Below are 16639 nucleotides of genomic sequence, written 5' to 3' on the forward strand. Positions count from 1 at the left end.
TTTTGTGCAGAAATGTGCCTATGTACTGCACTGCTGGGAATGGCAGCCTTGAGACAGCAACCCTGGGCCCTCCACAAGCTTTGTGTAAGAGAGCACCAGTTTTATGGTGCCAAACACACATCTCAGCCTTTGTTACTTTCTCCTTGGAATGATCCTTTCAAGCTCTGGCTACAGAGGCTCTCTGAGGTCTTCCCTGGGCCCCTTGTTAGTTAACTGGGCCCTGCTGAAGCACTTCCAATTTCTTCCTCACCTATGACTCAGCTCTGCTTGTGTCTTCTAGAGGGTTTGTTCACTATGCTCTAAACTAGTGGCTTTCTGCTCAACCATTGTAAATACCAACTGTATTCTCTGGACTCGAATGCTTGCTCAGCCCTCAGTTTTACTGTGCAGCCTGACAAGCGTGGTCCTGGGCAGCCCCCTGGGTTCACAGTCAGGGTGACAGAGATTTACATTCATAGCCCACACCACAGGCAAAGCCTTTCACAGCCGGCCTGAAGGACACCTGAAGATTCAGCAGCGCTTTGCTGTATGGGACCACCGAGAATTAAGCAGAAGGTCCACTCCAAAAAGACTGTTTTCCTCTGTGATTTACATCAGCTTATTGGCTCACAGCCTTCAAAAGGTGCTGATCCAGTATCTTGAGCCCATTCAGAACCAGGCAGAGGCTCTCACAGACCCTACAGGGCCATTACGTTTTACTTATGGACTCAGCACACAGGTTCTTCTTTACAGTCACAAGATGAGGAACCAGCAGGTGCCTCAGAGATTCCAGCTGTCATTCACATTGGAAATACTGCACAATTGATACATGAACACCTTACAGCCCTCTGTATCGCATGAGCCATTTCATTTGCATTAAATTGTGTCATCTAACCAGACGACAACATGCGTCTGTTTGATGAGGTTAACTCATTTCCTGTTCCCACAGCAATGCCTGCTGCCCCAAGATTTCCAGATCCTGTGACAGGCTCTCTGTTTCCTTCTACAGGTGAGACCTCAGACCAGAACCTGAATGCAGGTTTCATTAATTCAAGGTGGAAACAGAAGCTACGCTCTTTCAAGGAACAGGGTTTTTCTGTTTGTTCTCTGGTTTATTTTCTTAAACTGATCCTGGTCTCTCCCAGGTTCTCAGCCAGCCAATCCCCCTACAACCTCTATGGGCTGATTTGAATGCGTTCAAGGTTTTTGAAGTAATCCCTTACCTGCTCTTTAGTAATAGTTATTACAGGGTCTTCCTCACTTCCTAATTGTCCAAACTTCTTTTCTTTATTTTTCATGTTCAAGACAGATTTAAAAAAGGACTTTAGTATCTCAGCCATTGGAGAATCAACAGTATTTACACATCCCCCCTCAATTATTAACAGACATTTTTTCAGACCATTATTTCCCCTCCCCAGCATCAGGTATCTTTAAAACCTGTTCTTACCCCTTACCTAAAGTGACACAAGACACCCAACAGTAGGTTTGTTTCTAGAACTGTACTCAAGCAGTGGTGCCTAATCAGGTGAGACAGTGCTAAAGCACTCCTCTATGAATTAGGAGGACTTAAAAAAAAACCTTCAGCAAGCTTTTCACCTGGTGACAGACTTGCTCCTGGGCTTAAAAGAGCTGCAAGGAAACACAATGATTTGATTTTTCTAATACTCCTACATATGCTTGTCTCATCCTTCCTCCAAAACAGCAGGCGTTCTGATGAGTTTCAGAAGAGGCTTAAAGCCCTTCCTCTGATTATAGCACTTCTCCTTAACAACAGGAGAATGGTGTAACTCCTCCTCATGGCCTCCTTTTTCCCCTCCCTCCAGTGCAGATTCATTAAAAAATCCCCTCTCTCTCAAGCAGCCTTCTAACAGATGACTTCCCCCACATCCCAAATCACATACTTCCTTCCCCGTGCCAGCACTGGGAGAAAGAAGCTGGGAAACAGAAGGTAACCATAGAAATGTCACGTCAAAACTGCCTCTCAGTTACTTGGCTTTTACAGGCTTGGGGAGGCTCAATTAGCTCAAGCAGGCCTTTGTGCTGCTTCTCATACAAGAAACCAGCAATGTCTCACAGCTCAGCACTGCAAACCAGGGAGTCAGTTCTATCTCCTAGATTTGTCCTCTCATGCTGGGACCTCACTGTACAGCTGCACTACTGCTCTCATGTGAGGCCACCTACGACCAGCCACTGGGAAGCCCTATTTTGGCCCAGGAGCTGGTACAGGACACTGCAGCGGTTAACATGAGAACCCTGTCACACTCCTGCTCGCTCTGAGGGACTGGGGAGGCTCACTGCGATGCCAAGGACTCCCCTTCCCAGAATACTTACTTGTGTTTTGAACTCCTGTCTCTGGACCCCCGCCGGTGACCTCTGCTGGGGCTGCGGGAGCGGCTCCGGTGGCGTCGGTGTCGGTCGCGGGACCGGGAGCGAGACTTCCGCCGCTCACGGGAAGCCGACCTTGAGCGCCTCCGCCTCCTATCCCGAGACCGTGATCTGGAGGGGACACACATTGCCTCAGACTCGGAAGATGGGTCAGCGCTCCGGATCTGCATACCCGAGCCCATCTCAGACATTCCTGAGTAACAAGTATCCAGAGCACCAGCACTCGCGCCCCCAGCCCCATCCCTGCCGGCATAGAAGGCAGCTCACCCCCAGAGTGGGCACCTCTCTCCTGGGCCTCATGCTACCAACAAAATTCCAATGGTTAAGTTTGATTTGCTGGGAAGCTTATATAAAAAGCTCCCACTGTGACTGTAAGCATGTGTCAATGCCTAGAGCAGAGCCTACCAACTGTGCCTCGCTCAAAGTGAAGCCTGTTTAAACAGAAGAGAGGCCAAAGAAAGTGGCATGTGAAATTACCATAACCAGTACAACAGTCTGCCAAGAGAGAATCTTCCTTGTGGAAGTACTGCACTTTAGAAGCAGATTTATTTCAGTATGCTGTAAAAGCTGAACAAAGGATGTCAACTTATATGGAAAGCAGTAGAGAGGAAGATCTCCAGCTACATGACCACATAGAATGTTCTTATGCCATTAAGGCAAGCTCTCTACAGAGATGGGGGAGCTTTTATCTTGATCTGTATTTTTACATCTGAGGTATTATATAGGTAATAGGTATATCTCAGACATTGAAACTCTGAAAATATATTAGACATTTACTGAAAGTGGCATCAAGTATGTTCTTAGCCTCATGCTCTGGTGTACACAGCACCCCCTGTCCTGACCAGGCTGCTTTATGACCCAACGAGTGACATTAGGTTGCAGAGCACCACTGAGGTGCCCAAGCAGTGGTTCCCATTTCATTCAGGAAGCAAAATAAAGAGACTAGAGCTCTGAGTGAACTGCATTTGTGAGACCCAGGAAAAACTTCCATGCTTAGAAACACAAACAAGCCTTCGGAAGAACTGTAGGAGAACTGCACACTCACCTTCGACGATCTCTATTTCTTGATCCAGACCTAGAAAGAAGACGACAGTTAAGCAAGAGAAGGCATGACAGAGCCAGTGGGTTTTCAACAGAACAACCCATCCACTCTGGCAGCTCTTCACAGGAATGCAACAGCACCCCAAGTAATATGGCATTTAAAAAAGCTTGCCATTGAAACATTTAATTAGCTTCAACTTCGGGGGCAGGGAGAATGTGTCAAAAACGGAGGAAATTTGTAGAAACACTGTTTTCTACATGCAGAGCTTCCTGTCAGAAAAGAAAAGGTCTACAAACCAATTCAGTCTTAGTAACATACCGCAACAAACCTTTCTGACTGTGCATATTGGTTAAATGCTCTTTACACTCTGCAGTCTCACATCAACTACATCAACTCTAACGTTTTGAAGTGCCACTCTCCAGTCAGAAAGACACTGGTTCCTTTGAGGTAGCTGCACATCGAAAAGTTTTTAGAAAACAGCACTTTCTCACTCATCCTATTTGTTTAACAAACACTAGGAGGAAATGTGCATCAATGATTTTTTTCCCCTGTTTGAGCTGGAAAAAAGGAGGAGACAGACACAAGGGAAGAACAATTACTGAAAAGTAACTGAAAGATACACTGAACATCCCTCATCCCAGACTTAGAAAGCCTCGCTATTCCTCCTCACATTTCTATGGCTTCAGAGCTCATGTACGGCACTTTCAGCCCAATGCTGCATTAGCTTTTGGCAGTCTGTAAATAATGTCTCAATTTGTTCAACTTTTGCAACACCATTGCTCAGCACCACCTAAGATACCATTCCATGTGAAAGACACACCTTCCCTTTCTCTCCATGGCCACATTTCAGAGACAGCTTACACCAAATCATCACACCCTGTCTGAACAGCCTCTTTTTGCTTTAACTGAGAAGTGGCTGATCATCCTGTTCAGTGACTCACTGCTGTAACTGCTCCTGTCTCCCCAATGCACACAGGCGCACAGAGGTGTTCCATTTACAGAGCCACAGAGCTGCTGGGGCACTGTAACAAGAGATGAGGCTGAAAGCTATACACAGGTAAAATTTTAAACAGCAATAAAGAAGCACCTATTTTAATAATATCATTTAAACCTGGATAAAGACAAGATTAAGAGAATCAGTGAGCACTGACCTTCCTTCACAATGAAATGGGATTATTCAATCATAGTAAAAACAGAAAAACCCCAAACTTTGGAAAGCAATTCAGGCAGGACTGTAAAGAGGGTGGACCTGAACGTGGAGTCAGGCAAATGAACCATGATCAGAGGTAACGCACAGGATGACCAGAGGAAGGCAAAGCTGCTAAGCCAGGAGAGCAAGGCAATAACCACACACCTCCGTTTTCATGGAACAGAACCTGACAGAGCAGCAGGACCTCCTCTAGACACCTGGCAGGCAGCTGAATTTTTTTGATGATTGTAATTACTCCAAGTTCCCAATGTTCTTCTCCTCCTGACCACTGTACTCTGAATGACCAGTGCATACATTTATACAAAGCCCTTCCACATCCCCTCAAAAGCCTAGCTGCCATTCCACACCTGTGATCTGAGCAGGAGTGTGGACAATAAACTGGTAATCACTCCCTAGTGCTAAACTTCAGAATTCAGGAAGCATCCAGCAAAACAGCACTTTCCTTACTAGCCTGAAGAAGCATACAGCAGGAGACAGTAGAAGACAGCTGTCCAGAAGAATTAGAAGCTGAGCATATTTATCTTCCACTCTTTTTCTGTCCCTGTATCACAGAGGCTATGTGCTAAGTTTCACAACCTGTGTGGTGTTCAACTTAATACAAAGGAAATCCATTTGGTAACTCCACCTAGACTTGTTTGCTGGTGCACTCTGGAAGCAAATCAGAGGTTGGCACTTCTAAGTGTGCCACCCCTACACAGAACTTCAGTCTTAAGAGATCTTTGGGAAGTCCACAGCCACCAGCAACACCAAAGGACTTGTGTTTATTTACCACTAGGGCTGACAACCCACTTCACTAATTCTTATGTGGAAATCACAGTTTAGCTGACAAATTAATAAAGCCCGTGAGAGGTAAGAGTCTCACAAGTTAATCTAAAGGTTTCCATAATACATCACAGCACCTGTAAGTCACCAAAGACACTTCTCCAAGTCAAGCAGTACTCTTTTTTCTTACTGAGTAACACTTTGAATATGTTGCATATGAAGACATTACAAGAAGAATTACGAAGGAAATTTATCTTCTGTGGTTTCACAGTATCAGGCTCTGGTTAAGAGAGGTAATCTGAAAGGCAGTAGAAGTTGCCCATTAATTTTTGATGAAAAGATGCCCCTGTAAGCACCATGTTCCACAGCTCCCAGCAAGTAAAGTGCTGAGAAACAGAGAAATCTGGGCTCTGACCCCAGTTCTGACACTGAGTGCCCACATGGAAAACTATTTTCCTTCTTTGGGTCAAGCCCTTGTTTTGGAGAAGCAAATAATTTGACCTCCTCTATATGGCACTGCTGACTCCTTCATAGCAAGTATTTCTTTGGTATCTGAACAGAGGAGCATACAGATGCCTCCACACAGAGTGAGAGCAAAGGCTGGCCACAGTCTTGTGCCACACACTACTTGTAGCACAAGTAGTGCTACATATGGAACCAGCAAGAGCTCGGACTTTAAGCTAACTCAATGCAGTTTTTAAACCCTTTCTATTTAAAAGATTAAACATTCAAAAGTGGTCTTCAAATCCCCTCATCAGATGCATCCACATATGGACTACCTCTGAACATAAGAGGCTCCTAACTCTCAAGAACTGAGGTTTTTGTGTTATTTAAAACAAAACAACACAAAACCAAAACCACAGATATGCCAAAGAAGAAAGGCAGTATTCTGAGGAGATGCAGACCAACTAAGAGATCCAGAGGACTCCTCCTGGAGGCAACTCTACTGAGCATTTTTCACACAGAAATGAACTCCAGGAAGAAGAGGCACTATGGAGACAGACATACTGAGTCCAGGTTAGAGATGGTCCTACTGTGGGTCTGAAAGAGCCTGACAGGAAGTAGGTCTAAAGGAAGACACTTCTTGTTTCATTTCCATCTTTCTGACCACAGCAACATATCCCTTTCGATTAACTCTTGCACTCATCACCCAGTTCCAGATTCTGCAGTTCCCCAACATAACTGACTGACTGTCTTGCATGGATGCCAGAAAATGGTGAGGTTCTACATAAAAAGCCGCAGTTGAGGAGAAAGCTGCAGCATGAAGTGGTGCTTCATTTGACACCAGGTAATACACAGAGAGAGAAAACCCACAGAAAACACACTAATTGAAGAATGCCTAAAAATCTGGGGCTTCACTGTACACCAAAATCAACAAGCTATGGAGCACACAAAACACAAATCTTTGATTTGCCAGCACTTCCAGCCACATACACCCTGAAGCCAGCATCATCTTAGAGCATACTGCAGCCATGTATCTCGTGCCTCAGACATGGATGGCTGAAACACACTCTTCAGTTGACACCGAGTCAAAAAGAGCTCTCCACAGGCAGCAAGGTCAGTTTTTTTGACACAGTAAGTACAAGAGAAGAAACATACAAGGTAAGTGGGGAGATGCTGTGACAATGAGAGCAGCATTCCTACTAACCACCTCCTCTGCCTGACTACTGCAAATAACCACCCTCTCCACACCAGGCTGTTTAACCAAGCTGCTGACACACAAGCGAACCTGTTCCATTCAGGTACAGAAGAAACAGTTTTTCCAGTTCAGCTGGCAAGATGTGGAAGAGCTTGTCCTGGGAAGAACAACACTGCAGCCACTCCCACTGCACAGATTATACACATATGAGCAGGTGACACATATGGCCTCAATCTCCAGAAGCAGCCACTCCTTGGGATCCCTTGGATCTCTTTTCCAAAGCTGTGCCAAAAGCACCTCATTGTTATTGTAGAGAAGTTTCAGAGCAAGACAGGCACCTCTGTTCTGTTGTCACCTTCTAGCCTAGAAGTGAGGAGGGCTGCCCAGGAATTGCTGCATGACTAGTACCTTTTGAGCAGATCCAGCCCTCACTCATCTTAAATGTCCACAACAAGATGTGTGGAATAAGGGCATTTTACCCAGATACAGATTTCCAAAGACGGGAACTAGACCAATATAAGCCTGAAGACTACATGGAGCTCGCATCTTTCAAATACACAACGGAGATTTGTATCTGAAATACACAATACACATACAATTGCTCTAATATGGGGGGTTTGTGCATTTGTTTTCATCTTTAACTAAATGCCAGTCTGAGCACCGAGAGCATGCCCAAAAGCTAATCTAGCAGCAGATGCTGCCTTCCAGCAATGCTCAAGTACAAGAAAGGAAACTACTTCAAAACCAACTTCACAAGCCAATTATAAGCTTCCACTTACCGTCTGCCCATTCTCTCCTCTCGTTCTCTCTCCTCTCTCCTTCTCAAACGATCCTGGTTTCTCTTCTCCTGCTTTTCCGCCACTGTTTTCTAGGAAAAGAAAAAGTCCATATCGTCTTTCAGCCATATAGTAACAGATCAGAGATCTTCAGGGAGACTATTCCAACAGTGAGACAAAGGTAGTAAGACAAACGTTCCACTGCATTTAATGTGCTAGTTAGGATCTCTGTCAAGGTTCCCATTTTCCTCACAACTTCACCAACAGACAATAGTGCAAGAAATGCCACTCCCTACTCTGCTTTGAGCGCTTGGGCTCTAAGAGACAAGCTCATTACCTTTGAATCAAGGGACTGTCTCACCGTGAATGTACACAACTCACAATGGAACAGTGACGTGGCCTTGTGCCAATGATCATTCAAGGCTCTGACTTCAATATACTGCCTCCTGAATAAGGCACAGGAATCACCACTCTTACTCGAGCAGGCTAATGGCCTCTTCAAGCAAGCCTGGTACCAGAACTCCATTATGAACCATTTCAGAAAACTTCTAATCACACACTTCAGCTACTCAAGACCTTTTTCACTGACAGCACAACATGAAACTTCGGTTCAAGCATTTCTTTATGAGGTTTCAGCAAAAAAAACCCAGAGTGACAAATTTCAGCTGTTATCAATGAGAAAAATACAGATGAGCGCACCAGTGCTGGAAGGAATGAATGATAGCAGTGGTCTGGTTTGACTAATTCTGAGCACACATATTCAGTTACCCAGAAATCACAGAACAAACCCAAGATGAGGCCACACAAACCTCCATTTGAGGTTTCAGGGATTCTGCAATCACAAATTTCTAGATTTTACATGCAGTCTGCAAAGAATTCTGTATGAATTTAGTAAATTACAAGGAGAAGGTTTAAAACAGAAAGGATTACCCTCAGCTGATCCAGTTTCTCACGAATCTGAATGAAACCCAAGTGTAATTTGCCTCCAAAGTGGTCAGCAAGACGCCGGTCGTTGTCATGGAGACCCAGATATGCTGAACAGACTTCACACACACGCAGCTTCTGCTGCTGGAAACTGGATGCAGGCATTGAATTTCGGTATTCTTCCTAAAGGGAGGCAAAAAACCCACACAAATGTCAGGGAACCCTTACACAGTCACAGCCCTCCAGGGAAAACCCTGCAAAGAATTGCACTGCTGCTTTCAAGAATCAAAAACCACCCTCAATATACAGGAGGTGCCATAACAAACACTTTGCAAGCACAGCTACCCTGACAGTCTCCCCCTGCAAGCAGCTAGCGACCAAATCTTCCAGAAAATAAATCCCTCCCTGCTCTGTCAGCTCTCTTCCAACAGGTAAGAGTTTCTATTCTTCATCTACAACACTACACTGCCAACTGCTTGCTGGCACAAACTGAACAAGGAGGTACTGGCAACATAGGAAAAGAGGCAGGAAGTACCCAGCTCTTTGTCAGGGCTCGGCCTAGCCCAGTCCTCTACTGCAGTTCGTAGGAGAAGCAACACCATACCTCTGCCTCTTTCTTTTTCGCTCGGACTTTCTCCACTTCCATCAGGATCTTTTGAGACTCATCAACATTTCCTTCAGCTCCCAGCTGTTCAGCTTTAGCTAGGAGTTTTCCTATGTCTTCATTCAGCTCATGTACTTTCTCTGCCTAAAGAGAACAAGTAGTTTTTAATAAGACAAAATACTTGCAGGACAATTCTTCCTTTTTCTCAAAAAAAAAAAAAAAAAAAAAAAAAAAAAAAAAAACCTCCCGTTTAACAAAATCAGTTGTTGAAAGACGACCATAGATCTCCAAAAGTCAAGACTCTCAATAAAAAAGAAATTGGTGGGCCAAGTACAGTCAATGCAGGCACAGACACACAGCAAAGAGAAAAATGACATGGAGAGGATATCACCAATTCTGCCACAACAAGCAGCATGTTTCTGGCTTACAAGACAGGATAGAATCCACAAAACCAGCCTCAGGAATGTTTTGTGATCACCCAATGAAGCAAGATCCCAAAGAGGAAACTTCATGAGGATTTGTTAAGTGAAAAGATGACAATTATGGAATAGACTTACTATTCCATTACATTATTACATTACATTAACACTGAATAGCGTGGGGAGAAACCAACATGCTTTATTGCCATGCTAAAGCGACCTATTTTAGAGTTCATGTTTTACACTACTATGGTCCTCTGAGCCAGTAAGTTCGCCACAAGAACAGACAGAGCAGAATTTGAGGAGGATGGCTGGAACCCACAAAGCCTTTGTGGAGTCTACCTCCCAAATATCAATGGTGTCAGAGACAACATGGTTCTAGTGCACTCCCAGACTTTCACTACAAACATTTACTGACAGGACAATACCTTTGCAGACACTTCAGCACTGATCTCTTCCTGTGTCTCAGCCAGGCGTTTCTTGGCCAGTTCTGTTCTCCTATCACACTCTGCGATGAAGGATTCCAGGTGATCCATCGCCTGCATGTTCAGACAAAGAACTGTGAATACAAGTGCTCTCCGTGCCAGAGACAGCCATACAGCAATCCCTGTATAATGCACAAACAGTCTCAAGAACAGATGCCTTGAGAAAAAAAATATGACACTTTGTACAAAAAGTAACATTTGATCCCTGCCTTTAAGTCTGCCTGGAACCTGACACAGTTCCTTTACTATGACACATAAGAGGATGCTCACACAAAGACTGCTTTGCACTGGAACTCCCAGTGCATGAGCAACAGGTGTAAAGACAAAAGCACTGGAATAACATGAAAAGGGAATACAGATTTGTTCCTCTGCCTGATCTGTTATATCACAGAAAAGTAAATCCGGCAAAGTGAAACACCACAGCAGAAGGCTTTTAATGTTAAATCTCCTTCTGGGACAAGCCACCAGGTTACAATGACCCGGTACAGAGCAGCAGGTGTGGGATGTAAGGAACACCATACCAGAGGAGCCTCCTTCATTAGCTGCACTAATGGGTTGCAAGGGCCATAATCACTTTTAGTTTTAAGGCAGCAATCCAGCTGACCCTGGGGAAGTGGCTACACATCTTGTCAGCTAACACATCAAATGACATGGCTAGCTGAAACTTCCACTGAGCTCTATTGTTCAGCCAAATAACTTCAAGAGGCAGTTTCCACAAAAGTAACTGAAATGTCTCTGTACTCACATCCAGCTCAAAAAACAGGTCTCTCTCTTTACTTGCAATCTCATAATCTGCTCGCAGTGCCAAGTCATGGATCTTTGTACACTCTCCCAGGTCCATTCGCTGTTGAAAATAAAAAGAAAAATCAATGTAAGAACCCTCCATTATGGCAACAAGCAGCAGATACTTAACTCTTGCCACCTGCATCATATCAAAATAAAGTCTCTTTACAAAAAGAGCTTCCTCTTATCCTATTAGTAACAGAACTAGCCAGAAGCATCACATGCTTGCTAGAACCCCTCTTCTAGGTGTTCCTGGAACAACATTAAAATACCCCAGATGCTTTGCTCTCAACCCTACTCCTGCTCTAGGTCACAGCACAGCGTTAGAAATTGCTGGGAAGGATCTGGGAAGGCACAACATGCTGCAGCAACAACTGCAAATGCTTTCTATTATGGAGCTACAGCACAGCAAAATATACAGCTTTGTACCCTGTTTAAAGCTCACCTGGAAAAAAACATCTGTGCCAGTACCAGCCCTAGTAACAAACTGAAAGATACCGAATTGTAGAAAACAGACAGAATGCTCCCCACCTAGACCAAGTGGACTTAAAGGAATAAGGTCTCTGGACAGTAGATGAGCACAACCCCATGCTCAGCAACACCACTCATAATTCTAAAGCTAGCCCCTTCCCATAGTCAACTGCAGCCTGGAACTTTAAAACATGCCCAGCAAAGCTAAATCCTACACATGACCCCATCTAACAAGAGACTGCTTGAGAGCATCTCCCTTCCCAGAAAGCTGTGACTTCCATGCTGCCCTTCACTCCCCTTGCAATCACTGCCATCTAACTTTGAGGGTTTTTTTCCCCCCATAGTCAACAGCCACATACCCAAAGTTACGCTCTCCAACCATGGAAGTGGCATTTTGATATTATCAATATGTAACAGAGAACGCTTCTCAAAGTAGAAAAAGAATGACATTTTGAAAGCCAAAATAATAAAAGGCCTAAGTGTGAGCCACAGAACAAATTACAGGGTACATGTCATCACAGGAACACCCAGCCAGCCACCCTCTTCTCTCCCAGTCACCACCAGTCCCAAGGAGCCCAGCAGTTCCTGAGTAGGTTTAAACCCCCCATGCACGCAAGCATTGAATCCATGTAGATGCCACTGATAATTAGTCCTGCTCACATTGGCTGAGCAATCTACATTTTGAGGTATCTCTTACAATCTCCACTAAACTGCTAACTCACTGGAAAGCCTATTTCCATAAGGAAGGCTCTTTAATAGTAATCAGAGCTGCAGAATTTCACCCAAGTGAAAAAGGAAAGCAGAAATCCCTCCAAAACCACCCTGCAACCTACAGATTTCAGCTCACATCTCCCAGTGGGGGGCACAATTAAGTCCCTGAATGTCATTTCCAAGCTGTGTTCTACTTGGGCAACTTTCAGACTTATCTGTCCAATTATTTGTGGAGCTAAAATTCAGGATTACCAGCTGATGCCACCTCTGAATGTGCTGCAGTACTTCCACTGACAGAAACATGTTTACCACCAGCTGCTGAGACAAGCCAGTGCATGCCACTAATGATCTGGATGACAAGTCCCCTGGTAACACCACATGGGCATATTAAACAAACTTCTGTCCTCCCAGAATTTTCCTCCCTACCCACAGACACCTACCCAAGACACCACTGTAGTTTATTTAGTGACACATGTGGATAAGTTTCTGGGAACAAAAAAGAATAATCACAAGAAGCCACCAAATTAAAATTAACAGCTCATATGACCAAGACCACCAGCACACCTAAACAAAGCAAATATCAGCATGCCTCCTGCAGCTCTGAGCAATATTCCAGAGCTTTACTTATAGTCTGGATTCCTCTTACTCTGCACCTGAAGGCCAGTGAACGTGACTCCATCACATTACACAGAGTACAGTGACCTCAGAGATCCAGCTTCCTGCCTGTCCCCAATCAGCCTCCCACTAAGGAATATCTGCACACATGCAGGATGCAGCAGTTACAATGCCTCAGGGGGAGGATGCAACATAACCAGCACCAGAAGGCTTGGAGCATCTGTTAGAAGGTTCTAAAAAGACCCAAAGTCCTGATTTCTGCAGTAATACGCATCCAGAGATGGATGCTACCCATCCAGCCGAGGCTGCTTCACCTACGCAGCTCTCCCCTTCATGGAGCACTGTTAAGATGTCAGGGAACCTGACTGAGATCACGAGGAAAGCCTACACATTCTAGCTAAGTTTCATTGTGTGCTGCTAGTGTTGACAGCTGAAATGCTGTTCCCGTTCTGGACATCACATGTTCCTTCAACACAGATCTGTGGCACCAATACTTTTTCTTGCCCCAATAACCTCGTAACAACTGTGTAGAGAGCTCCACAGCCACTTAAAAGGCCACCACAAGATCATCTGAGTGACCCACAAGACCACTTGCACAGAAGCAGTCTTCCTTCCTGTTCCCCTGTGATGTTTCTGAGAGCATAAGCTCCACAGCAAGAGGACTCACTGCAGACAAGTAACATCAGAAGCAAGAGGAACAGCTTTCTCAACGTGCTTCTCAGCCCCAGGAGACTTGCAACCCATCTGAACACTTCAGACTTCCTCCACGCTTTGGCACCTGCTCCAGCAGTCACACACGTCACTTAATTCAACCCCTCTGACTCACCGTTTACCTTCTTCCTGGAAACGTACCAGAAGAGGCAGAAAGCAGCCTGCACCTTCAAAACACCGTTTGGGCCCCAAAAGACTTTGCAGAATCTTGTGTCAAAAAGATAGACCCTAACCACAGTGAAATGCACGAAGGATGGAGGTGGGCAGAAGGTGATCTAAGCGGCTTTGAACTTCTGAAATGGAAGTGATACGGAGGCTGACTGCTGAAAAATACGTCTGAGCTTCAAATTAGTAACAAATAAATAAAGAGATACAGAGATTGGTATTTAATTCTTCCAATGTTACTCTGCAACAGCATCCACTGAAAAGCCAAAGTTTGAGTGCTCAGAGCTGAGGCAGCTGTTACTGAAGTTCCTTCTACTAGTGCTGCCAGAGAGCCTTGCTATCGCAGCGACACACACAGAGGAAGGAGTGCCAGCCCTCCCTTTGCTGGTAACCCACTGTGTCAAAACCAGCTCCTGAAATAACAGCAGGAAGAGCTATAAATAACGACTGTATCTTTAAACAATCTGGTTAAATGGATGGACAATGTGAACTGCCACAGTGTTTAGTGTCAAACAAGGAGGGTGAAGATGGATTTCAAACATCCATATTCATCTCCATCCCGCAATTCTGTAACACAGTAACAATTACAAGAGACGTGCATTGTTTTCTTTCAAAAGTCAGACTGCATCTTTCATCTGGGCACCTAAACTGAATACTTACTTCAGCAAGATCTCACTGTTAAAAGCCTACATCACCTTTTGCTCTCAGAGAGACAGAGCATGTGAGCCAAACCTTTGAAAACCAGCCAGGTCTGTCCCCAGAGGGCAACAGCAAAGGAGCCGACCCAACAGTTTCAAACCAGTCAGGCAGAGTGACACACCACTCACACCAACCAACTAAAGACAAAGTTGGCCTGAGCTGCAAACTGCCATTAGCAGGGCAAGCAGGATGCCATTCCACCAGGGAATACCACATGGTTGGTGAGAGGAGACTGAAAAGCTCTGAGGATTAAGGATTATTGCAGCCGGTAAGAAAAAACTTGCTAACCTTAAGATGCAACTAGAGCACCCAGGCCTATGCTATGGTCTTGCAACCTCCACAGGATAAGTTTCAGGCCCTAAACATCTAACTGCTAAAAGAGAAATAATCTTGTAACTTCATGTGCGATAGTGAGAGAAAAAAGATTCAAGCGAATTCTGAGAGGTCCTAACTTCAGTGGTTCCATACACAGGTCACAGAAACTAAAACTAGAACTATGACTGCCACTTGCGCACAGAAAGCCTGATCTCTTCTCGAAGTACCCACAACACACAGCTGAGCCCTGGAGAGTTGTACCAACATCTGCCTCCCCAGAACTGCTTATTACAGAGAACATACTTACTGTTCCTGCCAGGATATCATGGGGACAGCAATCCAGAAGGTGGCTCTTGCAAACACGATCGTCTGTAAACTTCACCCTTTGTCTGGTTTCATCTCCTGAAATTCATTTGTGGTTTTAAATAAGGAGACATTAGAATACCGACTCGAGAACAAAGACCTTGGTATGATCATTTCACCTCAATATGCAGATTAAAATACTTGGTGCTCTTCCTCCCCAAAATTACACCAAAAAGAAAAAAAAAAAAAAAAAAAAAAAAAAAGGCTTAGAGGGTAACAGGATATTCTGGAACACTTTTAACTGGGAAAAAACACTATTTTAGCATTTGTTCATCCAGTATACCATGTTAAACACAGTGCTGGCAAGCCAAGTAACGTCCAAGGCCTGTCATTCATATAAAGAGACAGCACAGCCAGAGGAGAGAGGAGATAGATAGTCTGGCTTGCAGCCAAAACCTTTTACATTTTGTGGAGGTTTCCCCCACACCTTTTTTAGTGTAAGGAAGGGGCAGGAGATACCAAACCCCACACTACCGGAGGGCCATGACTCACAGAACAGGGCTGTACTGGACAGTTTTTATAGGTGACTGCTATTTGCTCATCAGACAATTAAAGCATCGGTCCATTTGGTTTGAAAACCAAATCTGCAGTGTGCTTTCCAAGGCCGGGCAAAGGCGAATCTTGTAGGTCTTGGCCTGGAACATGAAGCATGTTTCCCACCCGCGTCCCACCCTCAGAAGACATTTTACACTCAGGAGCCACTTAAGACAATATCAGAAAAGCAAAGAAATTAAAAGTAAAAAAAGAAACAAAGTTAGTCAATACACACTGCGAGCTCCAACATATACTATACCCATCTGCATTCTTCAAGACCTCAGCTGCAGAATTTTATGCCCACTGTTGAAAAGTTTTAAAGGAAAAGTTTTCTTGCCCACACCTGCAGTAAGGAAGTCAGGGGAATGATACATAAAAGTAAAGGCAAAGTGGTAATGGTATGTGACAATTTTAAAGCTCATCTGTGTATATGACACAGGTATGTGTAATACTAAAGTATGAATATAGTTTAGGATTCGCAAGCATCCAGGAATAATGTTGTGTCTACTGAAAATGGTTTTTCTTATTTTTTTTTTCTTTCTAAGCTACACTTTTAAAGTTACTCGTGAAAAAAAAAGCAAACACTTTTTTTTTTTTTTTTTGTTATAACAGCTTTAAAAATTGGTTGTGACTCACGGCTCGATGAACATGAGGCTTTTCTGCAACTCCCTTGCAGATTGATGTAGGCAGGCAAAGATACACTGAACCTTTATAAATAAAATAGAGGGGCCACAATTGTTCAGTTTGTATGAAATAAAAATATGGGAAGCAATTCAATAGCAACTCAATACACAAAGAAAGAAAAGCACTTATTCACTTACGAAACAAAGTGCAAAGTACCTGCACAGCCCTGCTAACGTGCCAGAGGGGATTTAAGTACTCAGCAAGGCGCAGAAGGGAGATACAAACCGCAGCGGGAACATATTTTGCACAGGCTGTCATTTCTTTTCTTGGACAACAACTACAGCGGCCTGCTCCTGCAGGCAACCTACCTACACGCCTCCGTGCGTACGGCGCGGCCTGGGCACGGAGCCTTCCCTACCACCT

The 16639-nt window shown here is 44.4% G+C and overlaps 1 protein-coding gene across 1 annotated transcript in view; it reads right to left on the reverse strand.

The window, feature by feature from the left end:
* Window positions 1-15861, reverse strand: part of LUC7L (LUC7-like (S. cerevisiae)) — a 16105-nt gene extending 244 nt beyond the window's left edge. The window contains exons 1-9 of the mRNA XM_010011318.1: window positions 15852-15861; window positions 15003-15097; window positions 10971-11069; window positions 10169-10279; window positions 9322-9465; window positions 8724-8900; window positions 7797-7885; window positions 3410-3439; window positions 2311-2475 (exon numbers count right to left, since the gene is read on the reverse strand). Coding sequence (XP_010009620.1) covers window positions 2311-2475; window positions 3410-3439; window positions 7797-7885; window positions 8724-8900; window positions 9322-9465; window positions 10169-10279; window positions 10971-11069; window positions 15003-15097; window positions 15852-15861 — 920 coding nt within the window. The remainder of the gene's footprint in view (window positions 1-2310; window positions 2476-3409; window positions 3440-7796; window positions 7886-8723; window positions 8901-9321; window positions 9466-10168; window positions 10280-10970; window positions 11070-15002; window positions 15098-15851) is intronic.
* Window positions 15862-16639: the final 778 nt, after the last annotated feature.

Source organism: Nestor notabilis, unplaced genomic scaffold (genome assembly GCF_000696875.1).
Source record: "Nestor notabilis isolate BGI_N333 unplaced genomic scaffold, ASM69687v1 scaffold22973, whole genome shotgun sequence".
In the NCBI taxonomy this organism is placed as follows: Eukaryota; Metazoa; Chordata; class Aves; order Psittaciformes; family Psittacidae; genus Nestor; species Nestor notabilis.